The sequence below is a fragment of the Microtus oregoni genome, unplaced genomic scaffold (assembly GCF_018167655.1).
Source record: "Microtus oregoni isolate MIOR12 unplaced genomic scaffold, Mior012 000025F_ref0000491, whole genome shotgun sequence".
NCBI classification, from domain to species: Eukaryota; Metazoa; Chordata; class Mammalia; order Rodentia; family Cricetidae; genus Microtus; species Microtus oregoni.
Genome location: NW_024543084.1, coordinates 19,965,675 through 19,982,750, shown reverse-complemented (window position 1 = coordinate 19,982,750; position 17,076 = coordinate 19,965,675). Strand labels below are relative to the sequence as shown.

General features: G+C 53.8%; 1 protein-coding gene across 1 annotated transcript in view; it reads right to left on the bottom strand.

Annotated features, from left to right (window-relative positions):
- The window catches only part of LOC121462496 (DAB2 interacting protein), a 172,908-nt gene extending 158,137 nt beyond the window's left edge, over nucleotides 1–14,771 (bottom strand). Inside the window, exon 1 of the mRNA XM_041674093.1 lies at nucleotides 14,317–14,771. Coding sequence (XP_041530027.1) covers nucleotides 14,317–14,356 — 40 coding nt within the window. The 5' untranslated portion in view covers nucleotides 14,357–14,771. The remainder of the gene's footprint in view (nucleotides 1–14,316) is intronic.
- Nucleotides 14,772–17,076: the final 2,305 nt, after the last annotated feature.

Sequence of the window (17,076 nt, the reverse complement as noted above, 5' to 3'; positions counted from 1 at the left end):
GGAGGTTAAGGCATTTACTGAGCTATTCAGCTGGGAGCCAGGCATGGTGGCACAGGCAGAGGAAGACAGATCCCCGAGGTCAAGACCACCCAGGTCTGCACTGTGTTTTAGGTCTGTCAGGGCTTCTCAGAGAGACCCTGTCTCATTAAAAAACGTTAAGAATCTTGAAGTGTTCAGTCCCTTTTTACAATTACTCGGAGGTGGAGGTGGGCTTACTACCTTCTATGGGCGAAAGAACAGGATGTCTCAGAGGGCGTGGGTCTGGCCAAAGTGAATGTGGTGAGGAGATGCAAGAGTCAAGAACGGAAATGAGATTCTCACTCCAAACCCAGCGCTGCCTTGGCCATAGTTAAGAACTTAGGAAGCGCGTGGACAGCGCAGGTGAAGGCTGGATACACGGCTCTCCATGGCTCTCCACGGCTCTCCACGAGACAGGCTCAGCTGCCCAACCGCCTAGCTCTGTTCTTTGCTTCCAGCTTCTGAGCATGCCTCCTCCCCACCCCCACTCCTCATTCAGAAGCCAGCGGCTCCTCTTGTCATCCCGTGTTTGTTAACTTTGAGATGCTCATTGGTCCATGTCTGCGCTTCTGGCAGAGGGTGGCCTGGTTCCACAGGAAGGGTCAGAAAATGAACTGGCTGTCACCATTCTCCCTGAGGACCGAGGCCACACCCAGGCCTCTCTAGACCTTGCCTTCCCATCTCTACAAGAACAGAGGGATAAGGCTCTTTGTATGGATTTTTGGCCTGGAACTCAGCAGTCCTCTTGACCTCCCAGAACTGGGGTTTCCATTTCCAGGTTTGAAAACCAGCTCTTTAAACCAATGAGCTATAGAACTCTTCTTTCATCTCATTTTGTGGGGAGGAGGTGGAAGGAAGTTGTCTTTTTGCAACAATCTGTCTCAGTCACTGTTCTATTGCTATGAAGAAACACCATGACCAAGGCAACTCTTATCAAAGAGAGCATTTAACTGGGGGCTTGCTTGCAGTATCAGAGGGTTAGTCCATGATCATCATGGTGGGGGCATGGAACTGGAGCAGTAGCTGAGAGCCACAGCCTGATCTGCAGGCAGAGATAAAGAGGAAGTGGTAGACAGAGAGACTGGGCCTGGCATGGGCTTTTGAGACCCCCAAAGCCCACTCCCAATGCCATACTTCCTCCAACAAAGCCACACCTCCTCCAAGGCCACACCTTTTAATCCTTCTAATTCCTTCAAACGGTTCCACTTCCTGGTGACTAAGCATTCAAATATATGAGCCTATGGGAGCCCTTCTTATTCAAACCACCAGAGTCTTCTGCAGCCCAAGATGGCATCAGACTGTGTAAACAAGGAAAATTTTAGACTCTTGGTCCTCCAGCCTCCACCTATATAAACCACAATGCCCAGATCAGAACTCCTGCTTCAAATGAAAACCAACAGACCGAAAGAAAGTGACCTGATGGAAGCTGGGTTAATGAGAGGGCCCTCTCCAGCTCATAGCCCTGCGTGTCTCCTCAGACATAGAGTCAGTTGGACCCTAAGGTGCCCCAAGTCCAGGACCAGGGTCTAGTGAGGGCTGATGTTACCTGTAGTCCTGTGTGGGCTGAAATGTGCCTACCTGGGTCCTACCCCATCTCTGAACACCCATCTATCCTTGTGGCAGCCTAAGGATCAAATCTTGGTGTCTGTCTGTCCCCAAGCTCCAGGATGAGGTTCAGTCTACCCGGAACACGCCCTGATGGACAGAAGGACAGGCTGTGCCCTGACTCTGGTGGCCCATTTTTCTCTCTGTCATTTTAATCCTCCAATCTTCTCTCCCCTCTTCTAAACAGTGATCCTGGTTACACACAAGCCCAAGGCTGCAGAAGAGTGAAACACCCACCATTTGCCTTAGAGCAGGCCTCCTCCACTCCCGGGCCTTAGAATGGGCCTCCCTGCTCCTCCCAGTGTTCCTCCCACTTCCTCCTTAAGTGACTGCCACCATCCACACCCCTGGTACTGCCACTAACCTGAAAAGGCTTCCCAGAAGATATGGGCACCAAAGGGACATCAATGCCTAAGTAGGAGCTGGTGGGTTTGGGCACACAGGTGAAGAGGAAGCAAGCATCTTAGGCCAAGAATTGATAGGCAGGAATTATTGGATAAGCTATTTAAGGAGCTGTCAGCCACTCAGTCTGGCTGAAGCCTGACCTGGACTTGGTGACCTTTGCAGTTAGGGAAAGTTATCTACCCAGGGTTGTCAAGGACCTTTAGGGGCTGTTGAAGATCTGGAGGTGAATCTTGAGGGTTACAGGGAGCCGATGACGGTCTCCAGCTGGGGAGGTGGTGACCAAGACCTGGACTGTCAGCCCCATCTGACCGTGCACAGAATGCGGGGTCTGTGAGCTCCACGACCCCGTCTTTCCTCCCAGCCCCTCTGTCACACACAGTCCAGACAGCCTGGTCCCCTCTGAGAAACAGCACATGGACAAAGGGCTCGAGGCTTCAGGCTGCCTCCTGTCCATCCCACACTGCCTGGTCCCCGGCCTGAATGTGGCCTCTGACCTCTCACCCCTGACCTTGGGACAGGAGTCCCACATTGCGCATCAATGGGGCAGAGCTGTGGTTTGAAGACCGAGGCTGCCCAGAAGACAGTTCCTACTGCCCCAACCCCATAATCTTGCTCCTGCTCCCCACAGCCCCACAGTCCTCCTTGACCCTGGCTAATGTTCCTTTCTCCAAATACAAGTTCTTTTGTTCACCAGGCAGCTAGCTTGGCCCTCAGCCCTAACTAGATCTTAACGAGCCCAAGGATGAGGCGGTACCGTCAAGGGTGGAAACACGGGGAGAGGCTTGGACTGTTCCTGGCTACAGAGGGCTACCCTGGCCTACCCTGCTCAAACCTCCCTTCTCCAGGACAGTGATGGCCACACTAGCATGTAATCACTCTCTCTTTCCCTCTCCCTTCCTCTCTCCCCCTCTTCCTCTCTCTCCATCTTTCCACCTATCCTGTAATTCAAGACCCTCTTTCCCTGGCCTGCAGCCTCCTGAGTGTTGGAATACTGACCAATAGGCACCCACATGTGCAGTGACATGGCTACTTAACTTGGCCATGCCTAGGGCCATCTTTGTCCCAGCTGGACTCTACAAAGTAGGGTCTATAATTCACAAGACAGCACCACTCTACCCCAACAGTTATGAATTCTAGTTGAAGGTTGAAGACTCCTGCCCTAGGCTGAAGGCCCTCCCCATCAGGGCTTCCTCCAGCATCCCCTGCTGTTGGGCCCATGTTCTCCATGTGTTGGTCCAAATGGGACACTTTGTAGCTTGCAAAATGCTTCTCATTGCATCAAGTCATTCAGTTGTTCATTTTTTCACTCAACAAACATCCCAGAGAAAGCATTCAGCCATTGAGTTAGGTAGGCTCCAAGCAAGGTATGTGCAGCAGGAAAAGACCACAGAGTGTGACAGGGCTGCCTTGGCTCCTTGAACAGAACACACAAGGGAGACAGGGCTGAGGACCGTGGGATCACACAGTAGTGAGATTCTCTGGTCTAGGGCAGGACCTTGGGAAGATGGGGACCTCGTGTAGACTGGCCAGAGCACAGGAAGGTGAGGGTGAGGGAGGGACTGGATGTGAGAAAGGGCTCAGGAAAGGGTGCCTAGGTGGTTCAGCTGAGGGAGGAGTCTGAAGACAAGATGGGAGGTAGGGGTTATCAGGACACCACCCACCGCAAGTACCAACAGGGACAGCCCAGGTGGCCTGTACTCCCCCTATGCTGTATAGCTCTGGGGTTCTCACGTTCTCACCAACACTTCCCCTCTGGTCACCCACCTGCCATGCAAGGACTGACTGGGGCCATCATCCCATATCTCAGGCAGCATGAGACTCAGGAAGTCACTTTACTTTCCCAGTGCCACACACCTGGAGTGGCAAAGAGCGGATGCAAGTTCCCTGGGGCTATGGGGACTCTCAGACTAAGGGACCCAGAAGATGAAGGGGACCTTGGAATCTATAATCCAGGCTCAGGATTGGCATTGATCAGTGCTCTTTGAGGAGCGTAAGTGGTGCCAAGGACCCTGTGGGAGAGCAGAGACCAGAGCAGGGAGACTGGGCTGGACTGCACAGGGGAGGCAGCAGGAAAGAATGAGGCAGACTTTGGAGGAGAGACTGCCAGGGTGTGCCAGGCAGAGGGTACAAATCCCATAAAGCAGGACTGGCCCCTACCAGGGGGCATGAGAACAGGAGAATGCCCCACTGTGCTCCTGTCTCTTCACATAGTAGGGCCTCGCTGAGGGAGGCAGAGACATGAGAGGAATGAAAGAGATGCACAAACCCAGAGACACAGAGATAGCCAGAGACAGAGATAGCCAGAGACAGAGATAGCCAGAGACAGAGATAGCCAGAGACACAGAGATAGCCAGAGACACAGAGATAGCCAGAGACAGAGATAGCCAGAGACACAGAGATAGCCAGAGACACAGAGACAGAGAGATAGCCAGAGACAGAGATAGCCAGAGACACAGAGATAGCCAGAGAGACAGAGAGATAGCCAGAGACAGAGATAGCCAGAGACACAGAGATAGCCAGAGAGACAGAGATGAACCAAGACGGTGAGGGCCGTCTGAAAGGAGAGCCCACCAAGGTTGACAGCTACCCTCTGCCTTCCACAAAGCTGGTAGAAGGAAGCATTGGGATGGGTGCGGGGGGGTATCTTTCATCAGGGCACATGGAGCTCACACAGCCCCTCCCTCAATGGCAGACCTCACTGGGAGGAAGAAGCTCTTCTGCCTCATGCCCAGGTGCCAGTAGCCCACGGAGCAAACTTACGTGGCCCTGAGCCACCTAGGCTTCAAGGACAGACCCAAAGCCTTTTTCCTCTGAAGACTGCCCTTCTTCCCCTCCCCTCCTTCTCCCCCTCCCTCCTCTACTTCCTTCGCCAGCACTAATGGCTACATCTTCCACTCCACGTCCACTATCCTGCCAACAGTGAAGAGTAACATGAGACCCCCTCAAGTGGGGGAGAACTGGGCAGAACTGGGGCGCTCTGGAGACATGCACCTCGGTCTTCTCAGCAGCTGTGGTGCGCTGTCTGGACATTCTGGACACAGAATTAGCCTATGGCGACTGTGGTAAGCAGAAACCCCTTCCAATCCTTCACAGTTCACATAAGGGTTCTGCAGCCACGGAGTCCCCTTTGCTGGGACACTGTCCCTTTCCGACAGGCCCTGCTCCCCACACTCTCATCTGTCTGCACACAGAGGCGCTGGGGAAATGTAGGTCACCGACAGGAAGTCTGGCTTGTGGTGATCCAGCCGGCCTGCACAGCCATCGGATCAGATAGGCATCTGTATCCCTCCACTCCTGCTCCACTTCTCCTGGGTCACTGTGACCCAGGCCACCCTGCTGCCCAAGAGAAGGCAGGGCAGGCCTCCTCTCACTAAGATTTCCCCCTACTGGGCAAGGTGACATCTTCAAAAGACAAAGAGAAATGCTACCTGCCTTGAAGCATTCGCTGACATGGACTACCAACGCCACGGCTGGTCAGGCTGGCTTCCCAGGGAAGGGTGTGGAACATGAACGGGCACACGAGAATCCCATCCCTCCATGTTGAAATTGGGGTCTCATCTGGAAGAATTATCAGACTGCCCCATAAAAAGCCACCACATGGCTCTGCACACAGACACCATCACCCCTTCCACTCAGAATCTGCCTACTGTCTGTGTCCCCCGCTTCAGTGTGAGCCCCACATCCTGCCAGGAGCTTGGGGTCCTTGTGCCTCCTCCTTACTCCGCCCCTCAGCCTCTGAGCTCTCAGTCCGGCTGGCCAGGCAATTCCCAGCCCTGATGTGGGACAAGGCAAGTGGCAGCTGGACTTATCAGCATTAGGGGAGCAGTGGGAAGCCCTGGGAACCAAAGGGCACACTCAGTCTTCCAGGCAGAGGTGACCCAAGCAGTGGCCTAGGCGTGGGTGGGACAGACCAGGGTGAGTCGAGAGAGCTGAGACAGGAGACCACCCAGAGCAAAGTCGAGGAGACACAGGGAGTTATTATGATGTCAGCAGAGAGGGAGGCTGTGTGACATTGAGGCCAGAGCCGAGTGCCATCTAAGGGTCAGACCATGGTCTACCTTGAGCCTTGACACCGTGAGGACTCGCTGTACATGGAGCTGAGAACATGCAGGAACCCAAAGAAGAGGTGAGGGATCTGCCTAGGTGTCCAGGGCTGAAGTGAGGTGGAGCTAAAGGCAGAGCTGGGCATGGTTGCGCACACCTTTAGTCCCAGCACTCGGGAGCACAGAGATAGATCTGTGTTTGAAGCCAGCCTGGGGCAGAGAAAGTTCCAGGATGATCAGGGCTACAAAGAAACCCTGTCTTAAACAAACTGGGCTTCCAAAGGTGACCTCTTGAGAGCCATCTCAAAGATCAGGGCAGGGCTGTGGCCTCAGAAGGTCTGGGGTAAGCTGACCCACAGTTTAGCCAGGAAGCAGAAGCAATGGGGCTGGACAGTGGAAAAAGGCTAGGCCCAGAGCTGAGAGAGGCCAGTTAGAAATGAGGCCTGCTGGGAAGAGCCTGCTCACCCCAGACTATCCAGGTCCAAAGCAGTGGCCATGCAACCTGGGAGGAATCATGACTTGTCTCTTGCAGGGCAGGGTTAAAATGTGGGCGAGTGCCTCTGTGTTATCCCCTACATAATGAGAATGTATCAGAGACAAGAGGGCTTAGGGGAGCTGAGCCAGCCTCCGGACTAGTTAATAGGATCCATCATTCTGTACAGGGCTGGTATTCACAAGGGGAGGGGCCCTGCCAGGCCCCGCCTCTCCCACTCCCCACCTCTGCCTACCCTACACACCCTTGAGGAGCTCACAAAAGAAAAGCAGAGGGGAGAGGTGGAAAGGAAAATGGCTTCCAGAAACTACATATTTCATGAATGTGACGTCTTTGCCCTGAGTCAGTGATTCTCAACCAGTGGGTCGTGACCCCTTGGGGTTTGAATGACCCTTTCACAGAGGTCACCTAAGACCATCAGAAAACACAAGTATATACATTAAGATTCATAACAAGCTGGGCGGTGGTGGTGCACACCTTTAATCTTAGCACTCAGGAGGCAGAGGCAAGAGGATCTCTGTGAGTTTGAGGCCACCCTGGTCTACAAGAGCTAGTTCCAGGACAGGCTCCAAAGCTACAGAGAAACCCTGTCTCAAAAAACCAAACATAAATAAATAATAAGACTCATAACAGCAGGAAAATTAGTTATGAAGTAGCAATGAAGTAATTTTATGGTTGGGGTCACCACAGCATATTAAGGGGTCACAGCATTAGAAGAAGCACACATGAGTGTGAACGCTCTCTTCCCCCTTTGGTGTCCTTCCCAAAGGGCTAGGGGACACCAGCTGCTGCCCTCTGGAAGGGCTTTGTCCTGGCCCTGCCCTGGTCAGTACAGCCCCCTCCTTCCCTGAGTCCCCAGCCTTCCTACCCAGCTGGCTGCACAGGCCTGGGTGCATCAGCAATGCAAGGCCCTGCCTCTCTGCTGCACAGGCCTGGGTGCATCAACAATGCAAGGCCCTGCTTCTCTGCTGCACGGGCCTGGGTGCATCAGCAATGCAAGGCCCTGCTTCTCTGCTGCATGGGCCCGGGCGCATCATCAGCAATGCAAGGCCCCGCCTCTCTGCTGCTTTTTTCCTTACTGTTCTTTCTTCCTGTTGGCACCTCAGTGGGTAACAAGTGTGAGGAGTAAGACAGGTGGCCTCACTGCCTCCTGCCCTGCTGGGAAGGCCACAGTAAGGCTGGCCTGAGGCTTCCTGGGCAATGGAGAGGACAAAGTAGATCAGAGTCTGGGAAATCCAGAGTTAATTGGGCACCTGAGGGCAGGCACTTGTGTTAGCATCACTTCCATTGGGTGATGAAATGTCTGACAAAAACACCCAGGGAGGAAGGTTTGTTTCAGCTCACAATCCCCGGTTACAGTCTATGGTTCTGGACAAGTCCAGTAGGCTCGCAATCCCGGGTTACGGTCTATGGTTCTGGACAGCTCCAGTAGGCTCATAATTCCAGGTTACAGTCTATGGCTCTGGACAAGTCCAGTAGGCTCATAATTCCGGGTTACAGTCTATGGTTCTGGACAAGTCCAGTAGGCTCGCAATCCCGTGTTATGATCTATGGTTCTGGACAGCTCCAGTAGGCTCGCAACCCCAGATTACAGTCTATGGTTTTGGAGAGGTTGAATAGGCTCACAACCCCGGGTTACAGTCTATGGTTTTAGAGAGGTTGAATAGGCTCACTATCCCAGGTTACAGTCTATGGTTCTGGACAAGTCCAGTAGGCTCGCAATCCCGGGTTATGGTCTATGGTTCTGGACAGCTCCAGTAGGCTCGCAACCCCGGATTACAGTCTATGGTTCTAGACAGGTCCAGTAGCAGGAACTGGACACAGGTAGTCCTAGCCACCATCAAGAGTAGGACACATGTATACTCATGTTTAATTTGCTTTTTGCTTTTGATACAGTTTGAAACCCAAAACCAGGGAATGAATGGTGCCACCTACTTTGAGGCTGGATATTCCATTCCCTCATCAATTACATAATCAAGACAGTCTCCCCACAGACCAACTTAGTCTAGACAATCCCTCACTGAGACTCTCTTCCCCAGAAATTCTACAAGTTGACAAAACTAGTTGTCACATTGTCTAGGAGTCCTGGGTTTGAGTTACAAGTACTGTCTGTGGCCGTACATCCTGGGACCTTTCAGAACCTGATGGTTTCTCTGAGTGTAGGCAGGGAAGTCTGAAGCTCCATCCATGAGTGTTCAGCCCACAGCCTGGTGCTTAGGAGGTCCTCAGTCAGGGGGACTGGCTCTTCGTACCTGGCTTCACTCGTCAAGGGCAGCTAAAGAGATCACACACACACACGCACACACACACACACATGCACACACACACACACACACACACACACACACACACACACACAATGGAAGGAGCCAATTGTTCATTTCCTTCCCTACTTCAGGTTGACCAGGCTGGTATCATTGCTTCAGTGCAGATGAGAAAACTGAGGCTTGAGTATTCCCAGGTCTTGGTCCAGAGCCTACTGAGTTTCAGAATTAGGAGGAGGCCTGAGAGGCAGGGCAGGCTTGATTACAGCCTCCTAGGCCTGACCTCACAGATGCACCCTCAGAGAAGGACCTCATAGGCCAAGTTTAGTTACTGCCTCTAGCTTTGTGTCTTTGGGCAAGTTGCTCAGCCTCTCTGAGCCGCAGTCTTGAGGGTTGGTAGGAGGGGAATGAGATGATGGAGGTGCGTGGCTGGGCACATCCACGGTCATTACCATTAGCCTCGCTCCTGGCTAGCTGCAGCAAAGCCCTGGACAGCATCTGTGGCCTGTCTCCAGCTCAGGAGAAGGGCCAGGGCACCATGACATCGGGCTTGTGACAGCTTTGATCCCAAAATAGCTCTCTCTAGACAAGCCCCATCCTGTCCCAGCTGCTGTCCCCTGATGAGCTGACACCGGCTCTTGCCATGTCACACAGTCACGCTCAGTCCTGAGCTAGTTCAGCAAACAGTCCCCAGAAGGGGAGCTTTTCCACAGCAAATGGGAGGGCCCACAGGAGGCCACTTGGGCCCAGCGATGGCTCTCAGACAGGGCTGCAAGAGAAAGGTCCCAGGATCTGGAACCCAGCAGCCTGGGTTTGGTCACCGCTCTTCCCCTGCACTCTCAACTCCCTTGAGCCTGTTTCCTCTTCTAGAAAATAGGCTAACCACACCTGCAGGCCGGGCATGAGGATTAAAGTGGACCATGTCCAACAGAGACACAATCACTCCAGAACTAGTGCTGTTAGCTGACCCTGGTGCCACAGGCCTGTGGGTCCAGTTCCCCAGAAAGCAGAGGCAGGAAGACTGCAAGTTTGAGTCCTTACTGAGCTACTAAATGAATTCAGTGTTAGCCTGGATAACTAACTCGTGAAGACCCTGTTTCAAAATAAAAAAATAAACAGAAGCTGTGGCATGGTGGGGCACGCCTTTAATCCCAGCACTGAGGAAGCAGAGGCAGGTGAGTTCAAGGTTGGCCTAATCTATTTGACTTAGTTCCAAGACTTTGTAGTAAAATCCTATCTCAAAATAAAAAGGGGGTGGTGAAGGGTATAAGTCAGTGGTAGAACCCTTGTCAGGCGTGTTTGAGGTCCAGGGTTTAATCTCCAGTACTGGGGGGAGCATGCTGTGGTTGCTTCACCTGAAATGGTCAGAACACAGCAGAAGCGTGGCTGTCTCCTTGCCGCAGAGCTCCTGAAGCCCTGGACGAATGTGATTGCTGGTGTTCAGGGGAGCAGGGTTCTAAGCCTCTGTCCCACCTCACAGAATCATAGAACAATCAATGCCTCCCGGGATTCAGCCCAGTAAGCACTCATCTCCGTGAGTCATAGCCCACCCCACAGGGGCCAGTGGCAGCCATATTCACTTCTCTTGGGTGTATGTAGGCAAACTGGCAGCAACAGACAGGGTAGGGCTAGCCTTGTCCACTTGGTCTGCTAAGGAAACTGAGGCTGAGCCAGCAGCAGGGACTGGCTCCAGGCCGCCCAGAAACCCAGAGGTGCTGAGAGCTGATTTGGGTCTAGAATCTTAGATGGGTAACTGGACTATTCTATCTTGGAGATTAACATGCACAAGATCCACAAGTGACAGTTACCCACACAGCAGCCCGGAGAAGGGGAGGCAGTCTGGGGACAGTAGAGCAATTATCAAAGGCTCCAACTAATATTCATTCATCTTTCCAATGACATGCAGATGTGTCCTCAGGGCCAGGTGCTGCCAACGTGAGATCACAACACAATGCTAGCAAGACAGGCTCTGCCCCCGACATCTTATGGTCTCAGGTAGGAGTCAGGTTAGTGACCAGTGCCCTGAAGGGACACTGAGAACCAAGGGCTTCCTGCCTCCGATTAGCTGTAAGACCCTACTCTTCGGTCTGCCCTCACCCCCAGCCCTCTTTGGTCTTGACCAAGGAGACTATCAAAACTTTATATTTATGTGTTTGTTTGTTTGTTTGTTTATTTATATGAGACCGGCTGTCCTGGAACTCACTTTGTAGACCAGACTGACCTCAAACTCATGGAGATCCACCTGCCTCTGCCTCCTAAATTCTGGGACTGAAGGCGTGTGCCACCACAACCTTCTGAGCCTCTGATGCTACCTTTTCCACGCCAGTGTGATGGCTATGACACTGCCCAGTGACCAAGTCCCTGAACACCTACGACTGGAAGCCAAGCTCACTATGTCCATAATGAAGGGGTGTCTGATAGCTTGAGGAAGGGAGGGAGGGAGGAGGACCCAGAGTTCCACCCAGCTTGGATACATCCAGCTTTGTCCCAATCAGGTTCCCAGGACCCTTCAAGGAGTGCAGTTTGCCGAGAGTATCATTGCAAGTAGAGAACCTTCCGGAGTGTCTCTGAGCCCCAGGCTTTTCCACCCCTGTTCTGTCTGCCTGGAATGCCTTTCTTGGCCTCTCTGCCGGGGTGAACTGCATTCATTCAGCAACAGTCTATTTGGGGACCCCACAATGCCAAGCAGGGAGACGTGCCCTGGGGATTCGGAGAGTTCAGAGATTACAGGGTGCTGTGCAGTTAATCCCATCCTAACACAATCCACAGACCAGAACAGACGGGGCAAGAGATACTAAGACAGTAGCTCCAACCCAGTGGGATCAGGAAACATGTTCTAGAGAAAGAAGGCTTCTCAGAAAAGACAACTTTTCAGCAACCAGGAGAAGAAACAGGAGTGAGAGCAGTGAAGAAAGTGGGGAGGAATGCCCCCGACAGAGGAAGCTGCAGATATGGAGGCCCTGGGATAGGTTAGGGCAGCACGCCTGGCCCAGAGAGACGGAGCTGCAGTCAGATGGCTCAGCCCCGGAAGGAGCCATGTGGATAGTAGGGAAAGAAGGGTCAGGAAATGGGAGGAAGCCGCAGGTGTGGCCATCGCAGAAGCCAGAAGGAAATGTTTCAAGGAGGGAGTCCTGAAGGATATGAGTGACCTGTCCACTCCTACGGCCACACCTTAACCTCCCATGCATGGTGCTGGAGCCTCACGGAAGAAACCAAGGTTAAATGAGGTGGCTCCCTGGTCCAGGAAACCCAGAGCACTCATCTTTTCTCCCCATGTGCACAGACTGAACAGAAGGGAACCATCCAGAAGCTGGGAGCATAGTTCTGCGCAGAAACCAGGTCATCCGGAAACAGTCCTACACTTCTAGCTTCTGGGACAGTAAGGGCTGGCCAGCCTAAAACATTGTGTCATGGACATCCACACTGACTAGCAATATCGTGAAATCACCTCTTCTGGAAAAACCTCCTAGACACTGGGACAAAGGGTTCCACAATTCCTGGGCTCCTTCCTTGGAGTAGTCCTCACTCAGACTAACCTGGGAACTTCATAGAGATAGAGGCAAAGTTTGGCTCCCGGAGCGCAGCTCAAGGCCTGAGAGTAGAGGTTGGGCCAACGAATAAATGGGCGAACGTAGAACGAGGGCCAGAGGGGAGGCTTCATTAATGCCCTGCCCCAGGAAAGGTTTCAGCTATAGACCTCTGAGGCTGACTTGGTGGGAGTCAGACCTTGCTCGGCCCTCCTGGGACCATCCCAGAGAGAGTGCGTGTGCAAGGCCTCCTCCTCTGGCCTTCCCAGAAGCCTCCTCTGTCCTGCACACACACACACACTCACTCACACACACACACAGACACACACGCCCTGCCCTAGCAGATCACAGAAGATCAACAGCCCGAGACAAGGGGTAGGCTGCACGCCACCGAGACGGAAGCTGCCTCAGTTTCCAACTTCGTCCTGCTCAGAGGCTGCTGTTGGCAAGCCCAGGGAACTGAGAGGGGATTTGTAGGCTCCTGAGATGTCCCTGGCTAGGGAAGAGCTCCCCAACCACCAGAGCTTTGCTTGGCCACATTGATCCCGGCCACCACTCCCCATCCCCACAGTTTCCCAGGTTGGATTGAGTCTGTGCCTTTCTTGGGCAGCATGAAGGAGTATTTAAGAACCATTCCCAAGCCTTGCCACATTTGAGGCAGACAATCCCAAGAAGCAGCAAGCCTATTTCATAGTTCAGACCGTGCGTCCCCAGGGTTCCCCATCAGGAATACACCCCCCTAAAGCAGGTCTTGGGATCATGGACGGCCTCCCATTCCAGACCAAAACCTCTTCCAGAACAGAAGCTGTAGTCCCCTCCCCTCCCCCACTCCGAGGACTGATTGTTACTTGGATGAAGTGACCCACAGGTCACTCAGGGTGCAGTGTTCTGTCGCCTGACTGTCTGAAGATGTCAGGTCAACGGTAGGGCCTGGCCCAGCTCCCTGAGGGCGGCAGTTTCTCTCCCTGGACTGAGCTTGGCTGCTGCAGGAGGAAGGGAATTTGGCCTTGACTTTGGGCCAGGCAGCCAGGCCTGGCTAGAACAAGGGAGTCTGGGGGGAGAAGAGCTATCGTTCTTGAGTGGAGTGTGTGGTCCCCAAAGGACCACAGCCCCGAAAAGAGTCACATAAGCCATTAGCTACAGAAGACCTCCCAATCTGAGGCTAACGTCCCTGTCTCCCCCGTGAACCCCTCAACCTGCCCCCCCAGCCTCTTTCCCTCCGCTATCCTCCCACCCTCCTGCTTCTCTCTGTTGCTGGGAGACAGTCACTGTGTGCCAGCGTCCTGGCCAAACGGTAGCAGTCTGGACAGCTAAGTAGCAGGCTCGGATACCTGCAGGTCCTGGGGATCCCGGGCCTGTTGAAACCTCCCTGGAGGAACCTTTCTTGGCTCCCTGGTCCCGGCCCCACTCTGCTGGGCTCTAACCCTCCTGCAACTCTTTTCCAGCTCTGCTCAGGGCTCCGAGTGGCCCTGGGGAGCTGAGCAGAGAATCTCCCCTGCTAGAGCAGCCTGGGGCCTTATGTACCAGAGAGGGGAGCTGGGAATTTTCAGTTTGCCCTGGCCTTTAATTACAAGGTACATTCAGTTGCCTGCTCATTTCTGTTTCTCTACAGACTTCACTAATTGAATTCACACAGCAGCAGGCAGAGCTGGGGGACCAAGAGTGAGACCTAGGAGCAGGGGCCATAACTTACTTTTCTTCTTGGCCAAGAGCAAAGTTCAAACAGAAGAAACTCTTTGCTGGACCATGCCAACGTCTCATCTAAGGGGACCCTTCAACCCCTGACCCTTGACCCAGGGCACCGATGCCTGCCCCGATCCCAGAGGCCAGTTGGCACCCAGATGCCTGCCTCCCCCCACTGGTTCATCTCTGATTCCAAAAGCTAAGCAAAGTTTGCTGGAGCAGTGGGCTAAAATCCCAAACTCTGCCACTTAGCCCCTTAGCTGGCTTGGCTCACTTACCGAAGGAGTCGCCTGGGTCCAGGAGGGAGTTGGGCTCCATGGTGTGTGGGCCCCTGGGCCGCGGCCCCACCTGATTTATGAACCGAGGCCGTCTCCATGAGCGCCTGAGCTTCTCCTTTTGTATTCCATCTGGCGGCTTCTCCAACTAGATGACTGGGTATTCCTGCAAGCAGGCCCCTTTCCAGCCCTCGCCTTTATACAGTACATTTAAAGTAGCAGTAACCTCTTTTTCCTCCCCCCGCAGCCTGCCTGGAAACATTAGAAGGGACTGAGGCGGCGAGATGTCTAAAATAGGAAGACGCTGGGGACGGCTGGCCTGGCTGCCCGCTATGCTGGCTGCGGGAATCTGGTCCGGTAGTGCAGATGGAAAAGCTAGGAGGTAAGGCAGACACGGAGCTTAACATCTGGAAGCCGGCTCTGGGGCCCCGGGGGGCCTGCGGGAACTGGTGGGAGGGAATAAGGGTGTCTGCTCTTCGCCACCTAGCACCCCAAAGCCCAGGGGCTTCTCCCAGGCCTTGCAGGAACCTCCCACTCAGATCTGTTCTCAGACATTTCCTGCAGTGTGGGATGCAGATATTGACTCATCCATCCATTCAGTCACTAAATATTTTTTGAAAATCCAGTCCTTGCCAGACACTCTACTGTTCTGGGTCTGCAGCAGAGAGCAAGATGCAGTGTCTGGCCCACTGCAGGGACAGCAGCACCCAGGTACGCCAGCCACTGCAGTGGGGAGTGCAGGGCAGTCGCCCCTCAGAAGCACAGAGAAGAGGGGCTCACTGCAATTAGACAGATGGTCACTAGGCTCCCTGAAGAAAAAGGCACCTCGGACAGGGTCTAAAGGCTACCTAGGAGTTAGCCAGTTAAAGAAGGACCGAAGGCCTGTGCATCGGGCATTTGTGGGATTAGTTCCAGTGGCTAGAATGAATACATAAAGAGAGCGCTGGAGAGGGAGGGCAGAGAGGGTCAAGCTGGACATCTGGTTGGTGACATGATTCCAGTTGCCTTGGGAAGGCCTCTCTGGCTACAGTTTGAATGATGGGGCGGGAATGGGCTGAGTGTCTAAGCTTCAATAAGAGCAGCTGTGGTCACACGGGGACAGGTTGTTAAGCCCCCACCCACCGTGATACCATTTGAAGTGTTTACCCACGCTGGCTCCTGTGAGCCTCCCAAGGGTTCTTCCTCACAGAAACCCATTTCATAGACAAGTACAACGCAGCTTAGAGGCCACAGCTTGTGAGTGCCACCTGGACAGGTCTGTGCCCCAGAGAGGCCACAGCCTTGGTGCCCGAGAGTGGGAAGACAAAGATACTGACATTAGCTCATCGCCCTGGTCCAAGCCGGCACCATGGGCTCATAGCAGGAAAAACTTCATCTGGGTCCAGCAGGAGAAATGTGACCAGGGTCCAGATAGGCTTAACAGGGCAGGAAGGGCAGAGGGAAGTGTGCCCAGGCTGTTGAGGTGGCAGGAGCAGAGACCTGGACTGACGGGGGAATGTCTGTGGGAGCAGGCTATCATGTGGCTAGAGGAGGTTAGGGTAAAGGGAGCGGAGGGACAGAGCTAGGAGGACCAGGGGGACAACTGGAGTGTGAGTTTGTTCCAAGGGCCGCAGGAAGCTGCGAGCATCTGTTCAGAGGTTGACTTCCTTTCCAGGGGATGCCAGGTGGCCCTCTGAGCAGCTCTTTCCCAGCCTCCCCCACATGCAGGACAAGGAGAAGTCATCTGCCCGCAGCGTTGCTGAATGCTGGGAGCCAAGCCTCAGTGACCTGCTTCTTTGGAGAAATGGCCATGGAGCTGGGATGAAGGGATCAAAAGGAAAGAGAAGGGGGAGAGGCAGGAGTCTACAGGACTCAGATGAAGGTTTTTCTGCTATGAGTCCATGGTGCAGGCCTGCACTAAGGGGGCTTGGATCAAAAGACGCTGAGCCAATGATAGCATCTATACTGGGCCCATCCCAGCTGCCAGCTGCTGCCTAGCTGCTCCCAGAGAGCCAGGGGCTGCTGACATGGTCAGCCTGGCCACAAGGAGGTTCCTCCTGTTCCTTCACCCCTCCTCCCCACCTTGGATGAGAGGATCCAAGCTCCTAGTCTCCTGCAGCCTTAATTACAGGGAGGCCAGGCCCTACCCAGGCCTACTGTAGGCTCCAGCCTCCTTGGATCTCTCACTAAGGGTGCCTGGGGAAGGCTGCTGGGGAGTGGGGAGGCCTAAGTGTAGGGAATGGAACCATATTCCTCCAGCCAATAACAGTTGCATTCTCTAGGGGCCTGGGGGCCCTGGGGTGCTGTGTGTGTGTGTGTGTGTGTGTGTGTGTGTGTGTGTGTGTGCGCGCGCGCGCGCGCCAGCGCTGGGGGCTTTGGGGTTCGTTTGCAGACAGGCAGCCAAAGCTGCTTTCTGAGCAGCAAACAGTGTGGATATAGCAGGTAAGTTGGGGCTGTAGCTGAGTGTGCTACAGCACACCTGTGATTCCAAGCACTGGGGAGGCTGTGGTAGAAAGATAGTGAGTTCAAGGCCAGCCTCAGCTGCATAGTGAGACCCTAAGAACTGAGGCAGGTTGGCAAGATGGCTTGGTGGGTAAAATCACTAGCTACCCAAGCCTGTCACCCTAAGTTTGAGCTGTGGAATGACTTCCACATGCACGCAGGCCACGGGAGTGTGGCAGGTGTGTGCGTATGCACACGCACACACCAATAAGAGTAAATAAAATAGCAGTGTTTAGCAAGGCGGTGGTGGCATACGCCTTTAATCCCAGCACTCGGGAAGTA